This window comes from Leptonychotes weddellii, chromosome 8 (genome assembly GCF_054177405.1).
Source record: "Leptonychotes weddellii isolate Sample4059 chromosome 8, ASM5417740v2, whole genome shotgun sequence".
NCBI classification, from domain to species: domain Eukaryota; kingdom Metazoa; phylum Chordata; class Mammalia; order Carnivora; family Phocidae; genus Leptonychotes; species Leptonychotes weddellii.
Window position 1 is genome coordinate 26,501,943 of NC_138376.1, and position 20,035 is coordinate 26,521,977.

The window sequence follows — 20,035 nt, forward strand, 5'->3', positions numbered from 1 at the left end:
CAAAATGTGGTTTCTTTATCAGTAGTATCAGCGTTAACCAGTACTCGTTAGCAATGCAAATTCTCAGGCCCTACCCCAGACCCACTGAATCAGAAATTCAGGGGATATGGGGCACAGAGGGATCTGCAGTCCATGTTTTAACAGCATATTTTGGTGATTCTGATGCGTACTAAATTTTGAGAGCCATAGGAAATCTCTAAGCATAAGCAGGAGGACCTCTGTCAGAAATGTTAAGAGAATTATTGCTGCATGTAGGGATAAGCCTGAAACACTCTGAGGTTTCTTCCAACTGAAAGGCTTTGTGACTATGATTTTATAGATGGGAGTGGAGTATAGAGCAGAATAGAAAAAATATGTCCATTGAGGAAAAAGTTGTTCTGGATAAGCAGAGGCACATAACCTGTGAGAATTATCAATAAGCAAGGGAAATACATTACTTTAAAAAGAAAAAGAAAGTGGGGTGCCTGGCTGACTCAGTCTTTAGAGGATGCAACTCTTGATATCGGGGTCGCGAGTTCAAGCCTCACATCAGGCACAGAGTTTACTTAAAAAGAAAAAGAAAAAAAAGGCCGTGTTTCACAAGCTTGGATATCTTTGACTTCTTCAAGTGTTCAAAAAAACTTATTACTCTGGTAATACTTGTCATAAAAAATTCAAACATTATTAAAATGAATTAAGTCAAAGAATCAGGGGTTTAATTAAAAAATAATTTCTAGTCATTAGATAATATTTGGCGCCCATCTGTATTTTAATTTCCTTTTCTTTGAGTGGGGGGCAAGGGGATACCTTTAACCTTCACAGACACTGATTTAAAAACACTGAAATAGGCCCAGGTCTTTACTTAGTATTAATAAATGGCTAAAAGTTCTGGCTTATAGATCATTCTCCTTTGCATTTGTCAGGTTGAGTAACTCTTACGTTACTCCCAATGTAAATAAGAGCCAAAGTGTTAGATTGTCAGATCTTTACATCTGCTAGTCCATCAGCTGTTATTCATCCTAAAGGTGGTGTAGGGATGGATTCTAAAGGTATAGCTAGGGGAGATATTTAAAATATTCAGTAACTGGGATGGCACTGGCACTAACCAAGCTTGCTGTAAAAGGATCCTTGAGACCTCTGCTGTGTTGGGTAACACTCTCTTCAGTTGGGAAAGGATCCTGAATGGCACCCAGATGCCACGGCAGTGGGGAGACCTTGGGACTCAGTTCCACTGCTATTTACCAACTGGTAAGGGAGCCCTTCGATGTCCCAAAATTTGGCACAGCCATACTCAAAAAACTTTCCTGGCCATTGCTCATCTCTACTCAATCAAGTGTCTCCCCCTGCTCACCCCCCACAAGGATGCTTCACATCATCCAACCTTGTCTGTTTCTGAGTAGGTTTCCTGTATCACTGTCTCAGATTCGTCCATGCTTAACTCGGATGACTCTGGAAACTTCCTCGACAAGGCAAACAGCACAGCGTCATGGAGGGTGAGGAACAGCTGGGCCTTGGTGATGCCAGCGTCAAAGAAATCATTCCTCTCAAAGGCCCTGACCACAGAAGCTACAAACCAAACCCAGAACACACACAAGGTCAGACACCTGGGGAGGAGAGCATTCAGGGTGCAAATAGCCCTCTCATAGGGTGAAGGATACTCACAGTGACACCCTGAAATGAGTACCAAAATGTTCGCATTTTGGAAAGCATTGCACATCTGTGAGGAGAGAGTAAATCAGCGTTAGTTATCTTCATGCTCACTAGGAAAGGGCCTTCTGATTAGCTAAGTTTTGTTGTTGTTTTTTTTTAAGATTTTATTTATTTATTTCACAGAGAGAGAGAGAGTGAGAGCAGGAACACAAGCAGAGGGAGAGGGAGAAGCAGGCTCCCTGCTGAGCAGGGTGCCTGATGTGGGGCTCGATCCCAGGACCCTGGGATCATGACCTGAGCCGAAGGCAGACGCTTAACGACTGAGCCACCCAGGCGCCCCTGATTAGCTAAGTTTTAATACCCTTTGGTCGTTCACTTGTCTGGAGTATATGTATCTCTGCATTCCAATTCAGCTCTATAAACATTTGATGAGTGGACTTTCACATGCCAGGAAATGTCTAAAGTGCTGGGAATACGAAAGAGAATCAGATGTTCTCATGTGGGGTGGGGAGTGAGAGGGAGTGTTGCCCATGGTCTCAGGTGGGAAACAGTTCACATAAATAATGCTCCTGAGCACAGTGCTAGGAGAGAGACAGGCACAGGTGTGATGGGGACATACTGCACAGCCCTCAGGAACAGCCAGATCTTGGTATTATTGCTTAGTGTATGCATGTGACCCCCTTCTTCCTGGAGTTCACTGAGGAGGAAAAAAAAAAAAAGTCGCCCAGAGATGGTCAAGTGACATATAGAGAATGGAGTTCAGGAATCCTGAGGCTCATATTCAGAACTACTCTCCACAGCCCAGCAGCACAACCAAAGACAGAAAAGTCCCAAAGATAAGACATTGAGTTTAATTGAATCTGAAAACGGGGTGGAGACAAGGATGTCTTGGATGGGGGAGCCCTTAACATTAACTTCTTCTGAGCCTCTCATTTTATAGATGAGGAAATGAAGATCCAGTGCAATTTACTAAACTACCTTGGGTCAGATGGACAGCGAATGGTAGCAAAGCCAGGATAGAGGACACAACCACAGATGGCCAAGCAGAGTTCTTTCTGCTCTGAGAAGTTTCCTGTTGCCTCAGACCAAAGAGGAGCTGGACTCATATAAGGGAGAATCATAGTTCTTTAGGAAAAAGAAGATTTGATAAGATAGGATCAGAGGATAAAAGAAGGAAAATCAACCAAAGGATCGGAGGATAAAAGAAGGAAAATCAACCAAAGGAGTAGATCTCAAAAAAAAAGGTGGGTGCAGTCAGACCCAGGAAGTGAGTGTTCAGGATGTTTACACCTGAGCCATCACCAACAGGAGCAAGAGTGGAAGAGAGGGCTGTAGAGGGACATAAGCTGGCTGAAAAGCAGATATTGTACTTAGGAGACATTAACAATAAAGCTGATATGGCTAGTTGTGCATCTAACTGTCCACATAAGGAGAGGAATGACAACTTTTGGAGAAACCAGAGAGTAGGAGAGAAGCCAGGACTCAGGGACACAACTTCTGAAGAACAAGTCATCCCTGCCCTTTTTACCCAAAGATGCAGGCAAGGAGGAAGGAACTGGGGAAATCCTGTGGGTCCTGGACAAGGCAGCCCCAGGCTTGCAGAGTCCTCTTATCACATCTTCACATCTGAGAGTCTTTGACAAGGTCTACTGCAGAGCAGCGATATGGTGGAGGATTCTTGGTGTGCTTTTTTTCTATAGCATTCAGACCTGTTCTTGAAAAGATCTGAACTCCTAGGATATACTGGGAGTGGCTGGGTGGGTAGCACAGATTGCTGCCTCAGTGGTATTAAAATTTCCCACTTTTGAGTTTTTGAGAAATAATATGCCATGCTTAGAGAACCAATCCCTGTTCAATAAATCAGAGTGGTTCATTTTCTTTTTAATCTGGTTGACTTTTTTTTTTTTTAAAGATTTTATTTATTTGTCAGAGAGAGAGAGAGCACAAGCAGGGAGAGCAGCAGGCAGAGGGAGAGGGAGAAGCAGGCTCTCCACTGAGCAGGGAGGCCAACGCGGGGCTCGATCCCAGGACCCCGGGATCATGACCTGAGCCGAAGGCAGATGCTTCACCGACTGAGCCACCCAGGCACCCCTTACTCTGGTTGACCTTAAATTGTCTTTAGTGTCCAAGTTTCTAGTGGCCCCAGAGTCACTAGCAGCTGATCAGTGACAGACAGCATTCAATTGGGATCTGGGCAGGCAGGGGCAGGGGTAGGAGGGGATCAGGGCTCTTGTGAAAGCCTCCTCTATACTTACCTGTCTTAACACCACTGAAGCCTGTGGATCCACAAAATGGACCATGGAGAAATCCAGGATAATGGTGTGGATGCTGGGTAGAAGAGAGATATCTGAGAAGGGGAGGAATGATCTGTCCCTCCCCTGGTTTTCAGCAATGCCAGGCAGTGGCATCGAGCTGTTTCTAGAGGGGTTATTAGAAAGCCAAGCTTTGTCCACAGCCTCGTAGTTTGGCCCAGGGTTTCTGTGAGACATGGAAGATACGGTGTATGGTACTTGTTCATTGGATGTGGACTGGCTCATGTTCATGCTCTCGAAACGTGAGCAGCGGATCAGGTTAATGGAGGAGGAGTCTTGGTCCTGTTTACTTTCAAATCGTTCTGTATAGACAACCTGAAACAACAGAGTTAGGGGAGGACAGTGAGGAGGCTCAGAGGAGGGCTACTATGCCATTTCTGTCTATGGACTCACCTTCCTCTCTGGCAGGAAAGCTCCCTGTGGACTAGGAGCTTGGATTTCACTTGGATACCTCACTGTCACTTTGAGCTCACAACTAAAACCACATTCACCAATGTTTCCCTCCCAACTTCCCTCGGTGTACCAGGGATGATTTCATTGTCCTGCGAGCCAGACTTAAAATCACCTTTGCTTTACTCCTTCCCCTCATCCCTGGGTTCTAATTTGTCTCCAGCACCTCCTAACACATTGTTTGAAGTGTTTCCTCCATCAGTCCCTTTCTCAATGCCTCCATCTTTCATCAGACTTCCTTAAGAAGATAGAAGTTACTCGAGCAGGGCTGTCTTTGCCTTTTGCTCCTTTCATCCTAATAGGCCTGGAGTGCCTGCCATAGCTTAAGGACAGTACCAAGTCCCAGGAATACAATGGGCATGCAGTCACAGGCCCCAGGTTCTGCCTGTGTGCCCATTCAAAGGAGAAACAAAAACACAGATAGACAAGAACTATAAGGTACATGGAAACATTTTTTAAAAGTTCACTTGCTAGAGTGGTATAGTTTGGGGTGATGTTTCTTCTTTTTTTTCTGTTGTGCTAATAATATTGCTTATGAAATAAATTTTAAAAACATTAAATGTGAAGGTAAAAACTGTACAAGGTAGTATATGTTGTAGAGCAAAAAAAAAAAAAAAGTGGTATGGATGGCTAATAAATTATAGTTCAATGGAGAGGGGTGTTCCTCAAGGCTTGAGAGTCCCTCAGGCCAGGCCTTTGGGGGAACAGTGGAGGATGGGCTCAGTGGCGGGGAGATGCAAGGTCCTTCAGGTGGAAGGAGACCTCTGAGAGCCTCCCCTTACTCTCCCTCATCCACTCTACACACTCTTGTCCCTTAAGGACTTTCAAGATTCACTCGTACCTGTTGTCTGCCTGAACTTACTTCCTAGGACAAGCCTCTTACTCAGAGGACCCCATACTTATTTCCACCCCAGTTTCTTTGTCCACCCTTATCCACAGACGGGAATCCTCTTTTTCCCCATCTGACCTAAATCCAAATTTCTCTCTCCTGCCTAGCTCAAGTCCATGGTTACCAGGAGATTTGCCTGACTTTTTGAACTCATGCCGATCTTTCTTTATCTGAAGTCTTAGAGTTGTTAAAGACACAATTCTGAACATGACAGTATACTGTGTGGAATGGTTGACTGTCCTACTTCACCAATTTTTAAAAAACATTTTATTTATTTATTTGAGAGAGAGAAAGCACGAGAGAGACAGAAACACGAGCCAGGGGAGGGGCAGAGAAGCAGACTCCCCACTGAGCAGGGAGCCCGATGCTGGACTCAACCCAAGGACTCTGGGATCATGACCTGAGCCAAAGGCAGAAGCTTAACCAACTGAGCCACCCAAGTACCCCTACTTCATCAATTTTAAGATGCACCACACTTCTTTATATTGTCAAGAAAGAAAAACAAATCACTGCAAACTAAACTGTGACATGCCATCAATTACACAATGAATCCAAATTTCAGAGATGTGAAAAGAACATATATCTTAGGATTGCTAAAATACAGAAATAGCCTTGTAGGTCACATTAATAGAGAGTCATCTCCCTAGTCTGACTTAAAATTCCATGTATTGGGGCCCCTGGCTGGCTCAGTCAGTAGAGCATGCAACTCTTGATTTCAGGGTTGTGAGTTCGAGCCCCATGTTGGGTGTAGAGATAACTTAAAAATAAAATTGTTAAAATAAAATAAAATAAAATTCCATGAATTGTTTCAAAATAATTTTGTGATTTTGAGGGGCTATATACGGGTGGGCATAGAGATGAAACAAAATTGACCATGAGTTGATAAATCTTGAAGTGGATGGTGGGAATATTGAGGCTCATTATACTTGTCTCTACTTTTGTTTATGTTCAAAATTTCCTTTTTTTTTTTTTTTTTTAAAGATTTATTTATTTGACAGAGAAAGATAGCGAGAGAAGGAACACAAGCAGGGGGAGTGGGAGAGGGAGAAGCAGGCTTCCCGCAGCTCAGGGAGCCCAGTGTGGGGCTCGATCCCAGGACCCCGGGACCATGACCTGAGCCGAAGGCAGACGCTTAATGACTGAGCCACCCAGGCGCCCTATGTTCAAAATTTCCATGAAAAAACATTTTTAAAAAAGAACAACCTGGATGAAGCTGCAGGACATTATGATGAGCGAAGTAAGCCAGTCACAAAAAGACAAATCCTGTATGATTCCACTTAATGAGGGATCTGGAATAGTCAAATTCATAGAGACAGAAGGTAGAGTGGGGGTAGCCAGGGGCTGGGAGGAGGAGGAAACGGGGAGCTGTTGTTTAATGGGGACAGAGCTCCAGTTTTGCAAGATGAAAAAAAATCTGCAGATAAATGGTAGGGATGGTTGCACAACAATGTGAATATATTTAACGCCACTGAACTGTATACTTCAAAATGGTTAAGATGGTAAATTTTATGTGATGTGTTTTACCTCAATAAAAAAGAAAAAGAAAAAAGAACTACCTGAGGACAGAGACCCTTCAAATTCGTTTTCCTTTTTCATAGTGTCACAGTTCTGGGTGTAGAGTAGAAGTTCAATAAATACTAGGTGATCCTATTCCACTCTAAAGTGTATTTGCTGATGCCCTGTAAACACCCTCTATGATGCTCAGTGCAGTGTGGAAACAAAAATTAGAGAGAGTGGTAATTCTGTCCTCTTGGCAGGAAAGTTGGTGTTTTCAGGGAGTTGAGTAGAACTTATGCTCCATTAGGGTATAGGGGAATGAGAATGGGTGCTTAGTGTTTGCAGGTGTCTACATCAGGGGGACAGGAGGTGTTTTTGTCGGGGGGAGTAAATGTGCGTGTGTGTGTGTGTGTGTGTGTGTGTGTGTACAGAATTCCCCTCCAGGTATAGGTATAGACTGGGTGAAAGGCCCCAAAGCTAGAAATGAGCTCTTTGGAAAGGGAATAAATATTAGACGAAGGGAATTAATTTAGACCAAGTCTGAGTTGGAAATAATGAACACTTTGTAATTCATCAGCTAAAATAACCTTCAGATGGTGTAAAATTTCCATCTATACTTATCCACCCTCCACTCCCCATCATCGTTTCCTTGGTCACAGGCAGACATCAGAAGACCCTGGCACATCCTTAAGAACCCCAGCCACATCGACTCTGCTGCCTTAGTTGGAATTAGAAACAATCTTATTTTTTTTAGAGGGGGGATGAGGAGCAGAGGGAGAGGGAGAGAGAGAATCCCAAGCAGGCTCCATGCCCAGGACTGAGCCCGACTCAGGGCTCGATCCCACAACCCCAAGATCATGACCTGAGCCAAAATCAAGAATCGGATGCTTAACCGACTGAGCCACCCAGGGGCCCCTAGAAAACAACCTTTAAGTCACTTATTTTCAGAAATCTAAAGCCAGGCAGGTAAAAGTTAGAGAAATAGGTATAACTAAGGTATTACTATCAATCTCAATAGGCAGAGTGTACTCTCTGTGCTCAGATTAGTCACTGGCCATTGAATAGGGACTCAAACATCTCCTCCTACCTACTTAAGTCAAGATTTAATCTCAAAGGGGGCCCTGTGTCTTCATTTCTGAGTAGAAATCTTTGATTTCCAATTACCCCAGAGCCCACCTAAGAGCCAAAGTCCCTGAGGGGGTTTCAATTTTCTTTCCTTGCTTCTTCTTTTTCAACGACTAATGCATGTGTCTTTATAAAATGTGGAGAATGTTATGCAGAAAGGAAGAGACGTTTCTAACCCTGGGCGACAGCTCTACTTCATCACAGTTGCAGAAACACTGACATATCTTCTCTTCCCGTGAGCCTTCTTCACTTTGATTAAACAGACGGAACACTTCTTCTTCTTTAAGAGGCACTCTTACCATTTCAACCTGAGAGAAGTAAGAGAGGTCTCATACAGGTGGTGAGTGGGCAAAGAGGGGGCACCTGGGGAAGGGGAGGGGAGCAGGTGGAGAAAGGCAAGGGAGGCAGCCATCACCTCTTTCAACAGCTTGTGCTTTAGGTGATTAACATTGACAAATGTGATAGAGTTGCAGCACTGGAAGATTTTCACCCCAGGAAGGTTTGTAACCTGCAAGTCAAATGTAAAATGGAGGGCAATTTCTCAGCTCTTTTATGGAGCAAAAAAAAAAAAAAAATCTCTAGCACCCCCTGGAGAATCTGTATTCTTCTTTATAAGAGGCCAGAATTAACAAGTTCTTTCCACTCACTTTTACCCCCTGCTTTCCTGCTTTCTTCTTCCCCCTCCATTTGCTCTTTTCTTTTTCTTGGCCTCCTTCCCCCTAAAGGACGTGATCCTTAACTGGCTACTGTAGTCTAAGGATCTACCTACTTAAGTCACCTGCCTCTGCCTTCCTGCCTCCCTTTCCCCAGCTTGGCAGATGCGTATCTGTAGTTCAGCCAACAACAGCAAAGGGATTTTGTAGAAAAACTAAGCAGCAGGCCTGGTCCAGCCCATCCTTTGGGCGAAGGAGCGGAACTGATTTGGAGTCTTACCTCCCGATAGTCACTGAAGCTTCTATAAATGTTGGTGTTAGGGATCTGACCCAGGAGGAGAATCTTAGTTCTGAAAGGAAATGTATTTGCTTTTAGGTCATAGTTGCCTTACCTCACCATGGCCAACCTCCTATTACCTGAGACAAAGTACCTGTGTGACCGAACAGTGATGATGAAGAAGGCAAAAGCTACTGAAACAAGTAGTCCAACATCCAGTCCCAGGAAAATGGCAGATATGAACGTCACCAACCAAATAACCTTATGGAAAAGGGGAAGAAGGGCAAGGGAAGACCATGACAACAAGCAGAATTGAGAAAACCACCAGTTCTCTCAACTCCCCTTCCCCCTCCCCTCCCTCCCAACACCTCGAATTTAGAACACAAATTCCACAGCCATATGGACTGACGCCATCACAAATGATTGGGTTCCAAGGCTGTCTAGCAATTCCTGTGTGCATCCTTGGTCGTTCCTCTTTTCAATTCTCTCTTGAAACCTCATGCGCAAAATAGGGATGACAATATCTACTTTATGGGCTTTGTTGAGATTGGAAATCCTGATCCTAAAGCAACCCAGAACACTCAACAAATGAATGGTAGTTGCTATTTTAAGACCTATCGTGTACAACTTTTCAAGCCCTTACCCCACCACCTTTTCCATCACTCTCAGCAGCCAACCTGACTCATCTTCACAGAGCAGATAGGCTCAAACTCCCTTAAATATTTACTTCCCCCTTCACCTGCCACTTGTTAGTAGTATCCATGCTTAACTTTCCCTCATTCTCTTCGCTCCTGTTGGAAGTGCTCTCCCTCCTTCTGGGCCAAGAAGTGACCCCTCTGCACTGGACCACATCCTCTCTTAGCTCCTCAGGGACCTGGATCCCAAAACTATTCCCTTTCATGTCTCTTTGCCTCTACCAGGTCCTTCCCCCCTCTCATGATATTACATCTACCATCTTTTATTTTTTCCTGTTTCCCATTTATGTTGTGCTCTAGATGGAAGGAGGGTGCTCCATCGGTTAGTCTGCCTGGCAAGACACTGCCTTCTCTTAGTAAGATTTGTGCCTCCTATCCTGGAATGCGTTCACACTAACTGGATTAAAAGTCATTCACCTACGTCATGTATGACCAACCTTTTTTACTAGATTTGTATCTAACTCTAGCCATTAATTCCTTTTTATTTGCGTAGTTTTTGGAATGAGGTCTCAATATTTCCATGCACCAATAACCTTGACTTCCCCCCCTTTTTTAAGCTAGAGTATTAGTTATCAAAGAATCGCTAGTGTCCTTCATCCTGATCTTTTTTTTTTTTTAATTTTCTGGTTTTTTTTAAAGATTTTATTTATTTATTTGAGACAGAGAGAATGAGAGACAGAGAGCATGAGAGGGAGGAGGGTCAGAGGGAGAAGCAGACTCCCTGCCGAGCAGGGAGCCCGATGCGGGACTCGATCCCGGGACTCCAGGATCATGACCTGAGCCGAAGGCAGTCGCTTAACCAACTGAGCCACCCAGGCACCCCATCCTGATCTCTTTTGTTTGTTCTTGTTCCCTCTTTCTAACGTTCCCCTCTGTCCTTCCGTATTTCAGCCAGTGCATCTTTACTCACACAGTCATATTGATTCTGCCTCCACAAACTGGGTAGGTTGTAAATGGTTTCAAAGTAGGGTAGGATGTTGCTCAGGATAATACCAGCCAGCACAGCCTATGGGGAAAAGGTAAACCCTGCTTCATTTTCCCTTCTGGGGTAAAACTCCCAAATCTTCACAAAGGAACCACAAAAAAAGTCAGCCATGCCACTCAGCGATGTAAAAATTATCAGGGCCTCAAAGCAGAATCTAACGTACTTTAAGAAACATTTTCTTGTTTTCATGAAGTCCCTGCACTAGCTTAACATTTCTTAGCCTTTTCCTAGCCATTTCTCCTCTATGTGCTATGCTCTGCCTGGGAATTAGAACTGATCCTATCACCAGGAATGGCTGGGTCCAAGCTTACTCTGGTTTTCTGAGGTTACTCAGTGACCAGTGGACTCAGTAGGTCAGCAGAGGAGGGATGGGCAAAGACGAAGTCAGTAGAAATCACTTCTTTCCCATCTTCATCTTCTTTTCAGTCAAGAATCTCTAAATGTCCTGCAATTTGCAGGGACATGTGGTGGGAAGGAAAAGAAACTCCACCTCATAGAGTTTTTGCAAGATTTTTGGCAAATCTTTTCGTAAAACAATATATGATAAAAATGTAGCCTTTCTGGATATTAAGGTAAAACATGTTCATGTATAAAGAAGGAAGTAGACTTATATATAATTTCCATCATCCAAGAGATAACCATTGGTAACATTTTGGTATGTGCTATATATTTTTTCACACAAAATTGGAACAATATTGAAGATACTATTGTGTATCATGTTTATAAAAAAATTGTGTTGGTCCCCTTGCTAACTGGTTGAGATCCTAGCCAGGATGCTCCACCAATTACTCCAATAAGAGTTTTATAACAAGCTATCCATAATCTCTCAAGGAAGGAAGGGATCATTCATAGTTTAGTACCCATAGAGCCCCATTATTATAGCAGTTCAGCTATTCCACTGATCAGATGGTGTTCACAACTTCTCATCCAGAAACATCCTAACTAGATGCTATAAAAATAATGTGACATAACATGGTGAGCCAAAAGCAAGGGTTGTTCTGTCCCCAACGTATTTATAATAAAGGAGTGCCCTTAGTGAATTCTGACAGATTTTTATTTGTTTGCAATTTTAAAAAATTCTGATTCTTCTAGCTATAAAGAAAAAAAATCCATGTTCAAAGTGAATTAGTGAGCGGCTCTCCTAAAATAGACTCTAAGAGTTATAGCACCTTGCTATAGAAACTACATTCTGGAGATGACTTCTGCTGGGAATCGGAGGACAGCTTGTGTGATAAATACAAGCTTAATCCCACCTTCCATGCATATAGATTCTGGGGCTGAGTTCCAAGATCTCTGACTCACAAGATCAGAAGGCAGCAGGAGCCTTGAGGTAGTCCTGCTCTTCTGAAACCTGGTATTTACCAGGTGGGATGGAGGTGTTCAAAAGGATGGGGATAACATTTACAACCACTCCAGCTTTAGGGACTGCCACCTCAGTGTGTAACCAAGCTGCTCCCCCAGTCATGAAACCTCTTCCCACCTCCCTTGGTACTATCTAAAAATGGCGAAAGGAACATTAAGGAAATTTACAAGGAAATTGTGGTCACTGAGCATTGATCTGTATTGTAACAGAGAATAAATTGATGACCGCCAATCATTGAATGCACCTGGCATCTAGATGCAAGGCGATCAGTCTCTCGCAAAGGGAAGAAACGGCAAGTATATAGAGGCAGCCCAGCTGAACAGTGTTAAAACCCAACTTTCAGACCCTGCTTTCTAGTGAGCGGCAGTAATAGGAGGATTGAGTTCATATGAATGCAGAACAAGGCCTTCTGGAAACGGCTTAGGAAAACAGATGGCATGAATACACAATGAGTTTCCAAGCCTGAGTCAGTGAGGGGCGTTCTGGCATCTGAAGTCTATTTTGGTCATCTTTAACTGAATCCTTACTTATAAAACTTACTTTATAGCTGAAGCAATAAAAAGAAGATTAATGAGAATGAGAATAGTAACAATAATACCTAATATTTCTTGAGCACTTACGATTAGCTCAACACTGTTCTATGTTATAAACATTACCTTATTGAACTCCCAGTCCTGTGAGGTGGATGCTATTATTTTAAAGGGAAGGGATGAGAGATAGGACAGGGTGACCACTGGAGACAAGGTGAATACCCCACCAAGATGCAATCTGGAGATCTGATCTTTCTCCACTCAATTATTTATCAGTTCTACTTACATTTGGCATTTCGTGGAAAAAGCGTCCCACCTTCACCATCAGGAGCAGCATCACACCTGCGCCTACCAGAGATGCAAACTGAGGAGACAGAGCCAGTTGGAGAGAGACCATCAGGAACGTATTTGTCCTTGTCTGCAACTGAGGCCTTCTGCTTGGTGAGAAGTGCGTCATTTTTTTCTTAAAAGGAGTTGAGTGTAACCATCCAGCATAAGTGCATTTTTGTTGAACTGACATTTTCAGGTCTTGTCAAAGTGCTGAGCATACACTAAGAAATACTTGTTGAATGAATGCATGAATGCTTTCTGAAAAGTGCTAAATTGTGTTGGCTATTTGAATCTTTATTGCCCTAGCTTTGCGCTGTGAAATCTGGAGTCTCCTAAGGTCGGGCTTGCATTCCCTCCCAACTTTAACTCCTCCTGGAACAGTCTAGAAAAGCCCTAGTAGACTCATCACTGTCCGCCCTAAAATCCCAACCCTTCCACTTCCCATATCACTAAATACTTCCCCCCTCGCTCTCCAGTTTGGAGCTTGGATAGCTTCCCATCGAACAGTGTTAGAAGCGCCATCTTAAAAATGCAATGATAATCATTTCTGATGTTCCTCAGTTTTTCTCTGCTTCATTACCATAAAAAAAAGTTACAAATGTGAGTCAGGGCTGCAGATAGCAGCTCTGGGTCCTATCCTAGCTGGGTGGATGACTCTGGGCTCAGTGTTGCTTGGTATGCAGTGGTTCTGATTAGCAACTAGAGAGCAAACTGAGCGACACAGTTCCCTTTACAGTCTCAAGGCGCTCTGGACATAGTCTTGAACTCAGTATGTCCTCCATGGATAAATCTCCATCATTTAAGCCCCTAATAATAAAAACTGATACAAAGCAGTATAATCACCCACTATGTTGGGGGATGTGTGTGGGGGAAGATAAAACAAACCACAAATCAGAACAATGGCATAAACAAGCAAGAACTGAGGGAGTCCCTCAAAGTTAAACCATTAAGTGAACCGCTCAGCAATGATTCTCGACTTCTCTCTATTTCTTAGGAGTGGAAAAAAAGAAAGAAAAACCTTCCTACTGGATTCCCTCTCGCTGCTCACTGCTATTTGCGTATAAATGCATCACTGAAAGTAATAGCAAGGAATTCAGTTTCCTACTTCATTCTTTCCCTATGCCGGCTGCTTTGCAGCTGACACCACTTGATGTAGTGTTGAAAGGAGGATTCAGGAAAATGGACCACTACAAATGAAACTCAGGAAGTTCTACGGACAAACATTTTATACCCTTTAGAACTGAAACAGGTAACTGAGACCATAAGCTCCTCCAGCCAATGTATACATGCCTGTTGCTGGATCTAGTGTAAGAGTCTCGCTTCGGATGGTCTTTGTTGGCACTGTAGAAAAACTACTTTGATCAGCACAGGAAAATTCATCAGGACGTTTCTTCCTACCACTTCTTCTTTGTTGTTGTTCGTTTTGTTTTGTTTTTGTCTGTTTGGCTTGGTGTTTTGGTTTTTTGGTGTCCCTGGGTAAGCTTGACCTACCTACCACTTCTTTTCTCCAAGTTCTTCAGATTGAAGGAAACAAAGATATGTAGATGCTAAAAAAAAGCTGCATAAAACCCAGATTTAAATGAGTACAAATGAGACACTGAATCCCATAAAATTTGCTGCTGAGAGAGGGTTGGGAGGCCTGCCAATAATTGTGTCTCCCTTGGCTGCACACACAAAGGAGTGGACTTTGGGATCAGAGGGCCATGCTTGGTGGCATCGTGCCTTAGGAGGATGCCTGATGGCTCTCAGAATCTCAGACTCCATGTCTGAACAGGGTCTGAAGACAGCAAGCATGTAGAACTTTACATCTCGTGCATATTTTGCTATTCTGCTCTCATTTTCCATCACTTCCCGGGTTTTCTTGAACAAAAACTGACTCAGCCTTCTTGTTGGGAATTCAAGGCACTGTGAGTTCTCACAAGCCACAGCCACTATCAACATGTGGACCCTCAGACACCAATTACTCCATACACAGTGGGTTCCATGAAATTGAAGAGTAGATTGCCAAGTACTGGCCAGAGCCTTAGGGACCTGGGGTAGAAGCTATGATTTTTTTTTTTTTTTAAAGATTTTATTTGACAGAGACATAGCTAGAGAGGGAACACAAGCAAGGGGAGTGGGAGAGGGAGAAGCAGGCTTCCCACTGAGTGGGGAGCCCGATGTGGGGCTCGATCCCAGGACCCTGAGACCATGACCTGAGCCAAAGGCAGATGCTTAACCACTGAGCCACCCAGGCTCCCGAAGCTACAATTTTTGAAACTCTTAAGTGACAGGCCCTATGATAGGCACTATTATCATCTAATTTAATTCTTACAACTGAAAAGTTATCTTTATCCCCATCTTACAGATGAGGACTAGAGCCTCAAAAAGCAAAAGTAACTTGCCCAAGGTCACACATCTAGGAACCACTGAGTCAGGTTTCAATCTACCTGACCAGCTGACTCCAAGATTTAGGCTCTCTCCAACTGCCCCATTTGCTTCCTCTAAAAAGAATACAACACATTTCTTTGTTTTATTATCTCTTTCTTTTCTAATAATTATTTTTTTTAAGCAGTTCTCATAGCCTGGGGACATGGCTAGAAGGCCAGTCCTTGGAAATCAGGGAACAGGGAAAGGAGCCCAATCATGGAGAACAGGGAAACTCAGTGGTCAGAATGAGATGAACCTGGTGATGGAGTGGGGGACAGTCCAATTGGCCACAGGTCTGGGGCTCTTCACATCCCCTCTGCCCTGGCCTGCCAACACTGCAAAGCCAGGCCATGACTGGAAGAATCAATAGGTTTTGCTGCAACCAGTGAAGATAAGTGGGTTCTAGACAAGGAAAATTAAAGTGAAATCCAGAAATAAAGTGGCCTTTGGTGGCAGGTCAGGTCTGAGAGGTACAGAGCCAGCCCCTTAGCTTCTCTTTCCTATAGTCCTGAGGAACTTTGAGGAAATTAGGGTGTCCTCTGGCAAAGTGACTCAAAAATCCCCGGAGAGGAGGGATAGCGAGAATACCCCCACTGCTGTGGGATGAAGAAGGCTAAATGAATCTCAGAGGCCCTTGCTTGTCCAGAACAGAAACTCAGCGTGGAGGCTGGGGAGCCCCAGTGCCTCCAGGGCCAGGGACCAACTGGCATTCTCTGCCCAAACCAGCAATTTACTGGGCAAATTCAGGTCTCAGGGAAGGGCTGACCAACATCCTTAGGACAATGCCCCTCCTGAAGTGTCACTGCCCCACAGGGAGAGTCATTGGTAGGAAAATGTGCTGCATAGGAGAACAATGCTGCAGCAGCTGCAGAAAATAGAATGAGAGCCCCAGGCTACCTCTGAAGGGGGCACTTTGTCAGACAGGCTAAACTCAACTCAAGCTGAACTGAAGGCCTTCTTCCTTCCTGCTATCTACACATAGCCTAACCTTCTTTGTTTCTTTTTTTTTAATTTTTAAAAGATTTTATTTATTTATTTGACAGAGAGAGACAGCGAGAGCAGGAACACAAGCAGGGGGAGAGGGAGAAACAGGCTTCCCGCCGAGCAGGGAGCCCGATGCGGGGCTCGATCCCAGGACCCTGGGATCATGACCTGAGCTGAAGGCAGCCGCTTAATGACTGAGCCACCCAGGCACCCCTCCTTTTTTTTTTTTTTAAGATTTTATTTATTTATTTGAGAGAGAGAGGGAGAGAGAGAGAGACCGAGTGGGGGGAGGGGCAGAGGGAGAGAATCTCAAGCAGACTCCCCGCTGAGCGGGGAGCCTGACCTGGGGCTCAATCCCAGGACCCTGGATTCATAACCTGAGCCAAAGGCAGACGCTTAACTTACTGAGCCACCCAGGCGCCCCAACCCTAACCTTCTTTCAATAATCCACGAAAATCCACTTCCTCCATCCGTCTCCTTCTTAGTGTTATTATTAGGCCACTTTTTATTCATAAGACTTATTCTGCACTTAATGTTACTTGCCCTGTGATTCATTCCAGCCGTGTGCATCATTTCTCCCCACATGTATCTTACGCTTACCTACCGAATAAACAAGACATGTTGTTAAAAGTTAGTGGGGACTAACGTCTGGGATGACCATTTCCACTTCTTATCAGGAAATCCCCTCCTTTTGACTTGAACGATTGTACACATGTGCAGAGAACATCCTTCTTTTTCATAGAGCCCACCTTCCTTCTTTCTGTCCAACGGTGGTGGAAAAGAGCTACACCTTACGGGCCAGAGTGTCTGGCAAAAGCTCTGTGACAAAACCGAGTCCACGTAAAGTGACATGACATGGTCTTACTCTAGACCCAAGCTCTAGCCCCTGCTGACTTTTATTGGCTTTCACCTTACATTTCACCTCTATTTACCCATGGATGGGGACACTTTATCTTCTCCCATTAAAGTGTAGTGTCCATTCGTCTGACACTTTAGTTTCTACCCCGCGTCTGAGGCCTAAGCTTGTGGTTGACCTCTGTCACTGTTTCTCTGCCCTCTGAACCCTGACCCATTCTTTGGGCTTACTCCAGTTTCGATGCTGATAGTTCTCTGACATTTCATCATGCTGCACATGGCACCTCCCATGTGGTAGAGCTGGAATTTCTATCTAGTCAGTTCAGAACCCGTGGACATTGGACTTACAGAATCTCATGCCTGCAATTAGACAAAGAGCTGGCCTTTAGAGCCCTCTCTACCATCATCCTCCCCTTCCCTCTCCCCTCTGACCCACACATTTAGTTTACTAATTCAGCATACCTGAAGAGAATCTGACCTAGATGATTTGCTCATATTCCAAGGCAGACCGGTCATAAATTCTCTAGGCTCATCTAGACAAAGGCCTTACTCTCTATCATGAAAGCCTCTTGCCATGCCCCTTGAGGAAGCTAGGAAAGTTTCTAGTTCTGCAGCTAGGATGGTGAGAGTTGTATTACTTGCTTTCCCAGATGAGAACTGGGTATATATCCTTCCAAAGAAAACAATGTTAAGAGGTGATGGTTAGTTTACCTGAAATATTTTTCTTTGGGGGATGTTACATGGAAAATGGGTTTTTATGGGCTAATACATAGAAACCTCTCACATAGAATACTATTTCTACAGAAAATGACTTTCAAGTCTTACACTGACAAATAGCTTAAGACAAAAGTCTAAGCAAAAATTTAGGCAAGCATGAAATCCAAGTTCCTCCAAGAGATCTTTCCAACAAACATAACATTAAAGCAGTAACATGGGGCACCTGGGTGACTCAGTCAGTTAAGCGTCTATGATCTTGATCTCAGGGTCCTGGGATTGAGCTCCCCCTTGGGCTCTCTGCTTAGTGAGGAGTCTGCTTCTCCCCCTCTGTCTGCTCCTCCCCCTGATCATGCTTTCTCTCATTCTCTCTCTTTCAAATAAATAAATGTAATCTTAAAAAAATAAAGCCTGGGTGGCTCAGTCGGCTAAGTGGCTGCCTTTGGCTCAGGTCATGATCCTGGGGTCCTGGGATCAAGCCCCACATCCGGCTCCCTGCTCAGTGGAGAGCCTGCTTCTCCCTCTCCCTCTGCCTGCCACTCTGCCTACTTGTGCTCTCTCAATCTGTCAAATAAATAAATAAAATCTTTTAAAAAAATAAAGCAGCAACATGATTAAATAAAATATCCTTCTATGACTATACATATGAATAGATATAAATATGTTTTATGTTAGAGATAAAATTCTATTCCAACCTACCTGTTGTCTTCCTCCAGACTTATCTTGGATAATAGTCCTGATAATAGCACCAGTAAACACACAAGATCTGAAAAATGAGCTGATGACATTGCAAAGGCCGATGGCTATTAAATCCTGTAAAGAAATGGCAAACACATTTGGTCCACTGTTTGTTGAAGAATGCAGATTTGAGTTTGAACTCAAGGTATACTGTCTATTTCTTATGTATGATGATAAGATTGTTTCCATCACTTCAGACAACACTGAAATATTCTTAGAACAAAGGATGGCGAATCTGATTCCTGGATTAACTTCATTTTAGCAGCCATCATGAGAAAAGTACTTTTTTAAAGTGGGAAATGAACTTTTTCTCTTATTATTCCCTTTCACATGATTATGGGGACTTAGAATGGCAGAGGGAAACATAGTACTATTTTCCCCCCCTCCCTTATATACTGTCTCAAAATCAAAGTGGGACACCTCTTGCTTCCACATTTCTCTTTGGAGTTCTAGGAAAAGGGCCAAACTTAGAATAGTGGGGAGATTAAACAAACAAACAAAGAAGGACTGTTTCTGGGAGCGCAATGTAATTATGTTAGTAGCCTGGTCTTAATATTCCCTAGCATTCCTTAATGTGCCTCAGTATGTGGTTGACTCCTAAGGACTTGGAAAGAAAGATAAAATTAAGAAGAGAGGAATTCTGCTAGCTTAACAACACGATCCCATATGTTAACTTCTTGCCTCCCTACACCATAGTTGTTCTGGGGGAATAACACTCATGTTAATTTAAGTGACTTCAAAGTTAAGTATGCCACACTCCTCAAAAATCCTTTGGTAATTATAATTCAAATTATGGTCCCACTGACTCTCTGGTTACAAAGAATGCAGTCTTCATGTTAGCAGGAGGCTCAGATCAGAGAACAAAGATGTAAGGGTCAGAGGAAATAAGAGAAAGGCTTGTCATCTCACCTGGTTGGAATTCACATGGTAGTTATGGTAATTGGCAATCTTCTTGCCCAGAAATATGAGCAGAGAGGAGCTCACTAAAGCTAAGGAGAAGGCTTCTAAAATAAGTTCAGGAAGAATGTTCAAATCTGGCATCACAGGAAACAGGAAGCTGGAATAAAATGGAATCATTCCTAGATAGCAAGAACAACTTACTGGTCCCACCCCGACTCCAGCCTTATCATGTGGGCAACCGGCCTGACCCTTTTTTAAAAAAATAACAATAAGAGATAAGAGCAACTGAGGCAGCAGCCTGTCAAAACCGCAAGCAAACCCAGCCAGGTTACAAAAGGCATTGGGGGGCGGGGGCGGGGGGGAGTAGGAGACCTAAATCTCCTCTGGTCCCAGGAATTCAGCTAGATAGTTATCAAACCATTTTGAGCACCTACAAACTCAACAGGAGATCAAAGAAAAGAATAGCAACAACTCTCTGAACAGAAAAGCGACCACTTTCTGGAAGGTAGGACGTGCGGAGAAGTGAATCCGAGGCGATATTCAGGAGGATAGATGGCGGGGGAGGGGCCTCCGTCGGCCGCTTCTGGCAAGTGATAGAACCACGGAGCACAAAATCGGAACTTTTAAAAGTCTGCTCCGCTGAGGGACGTCACTCCGGTGGCTAAGCGGGGGGTGGAAACCTCGCGGGACAGTGTGGTCT

The 20,035-nt window shown here is 43.8% G+C and overlaps 1 protein-coding gene across 1 annotated transcript in view; it reads right to left on the minus strand.

The window, feature by feature from the left end:
* Positions 1 to 20,035, minus strand: part of SLC26A8 (solute carrier family 26 member 8) — a 57,951-nt gene that overhangs the window by 4,411 nt on the left and 33,505 nt on the right. Inside the window, exons 8-18 of the mRNA XM_081827544.1 lie at positions 19,345 to 19,492; positions 18,397 to 18,510; positions 12,692 to 12,769; positions 10,438 to 10,533; positions 8,987 to 9,093; positions 8,836 to 8,905; positions 8,318 to 8,410; positions 8,079 to 8,210; positions 3,885 to 4,256; positions 1,642 to 1,696; positions 1,361 to 1,545 (exon numbers count right to left, since the gene is read on the minus strand). Of these exons, the coding sequence (XP_081683670.1) occupies positions 1,361 to 1,545; positions 1,642 to 1,696; positions 3,885 to 4,256; positions 8,079 to 8,210; positions 8,318 to 8,410; positions 8,836 to 8,905; positions 8,987 to 9,093; positions 10,438 to 10,533; positions 12,692 to 12,769; positions 18,397 to 18,510; positions 19,345 to 19,492 (1,450 nt within the window). The remainder of the gene's footprint in view (positions 1 to 1,360; positions 1,546 to 1,641; positions 1,697 to 3,884; positions 4,257 to 8,078; positions 8,211 to 8,317; positions 8,411 to 8,835; positions 8,906 to 8,986; positions 9,094 to 10,437; positions 10,534 to 12,691; positions 12,770 to 18,396; positions 18,511 to 19,344; positions 19,493 to 20,035) is intronic.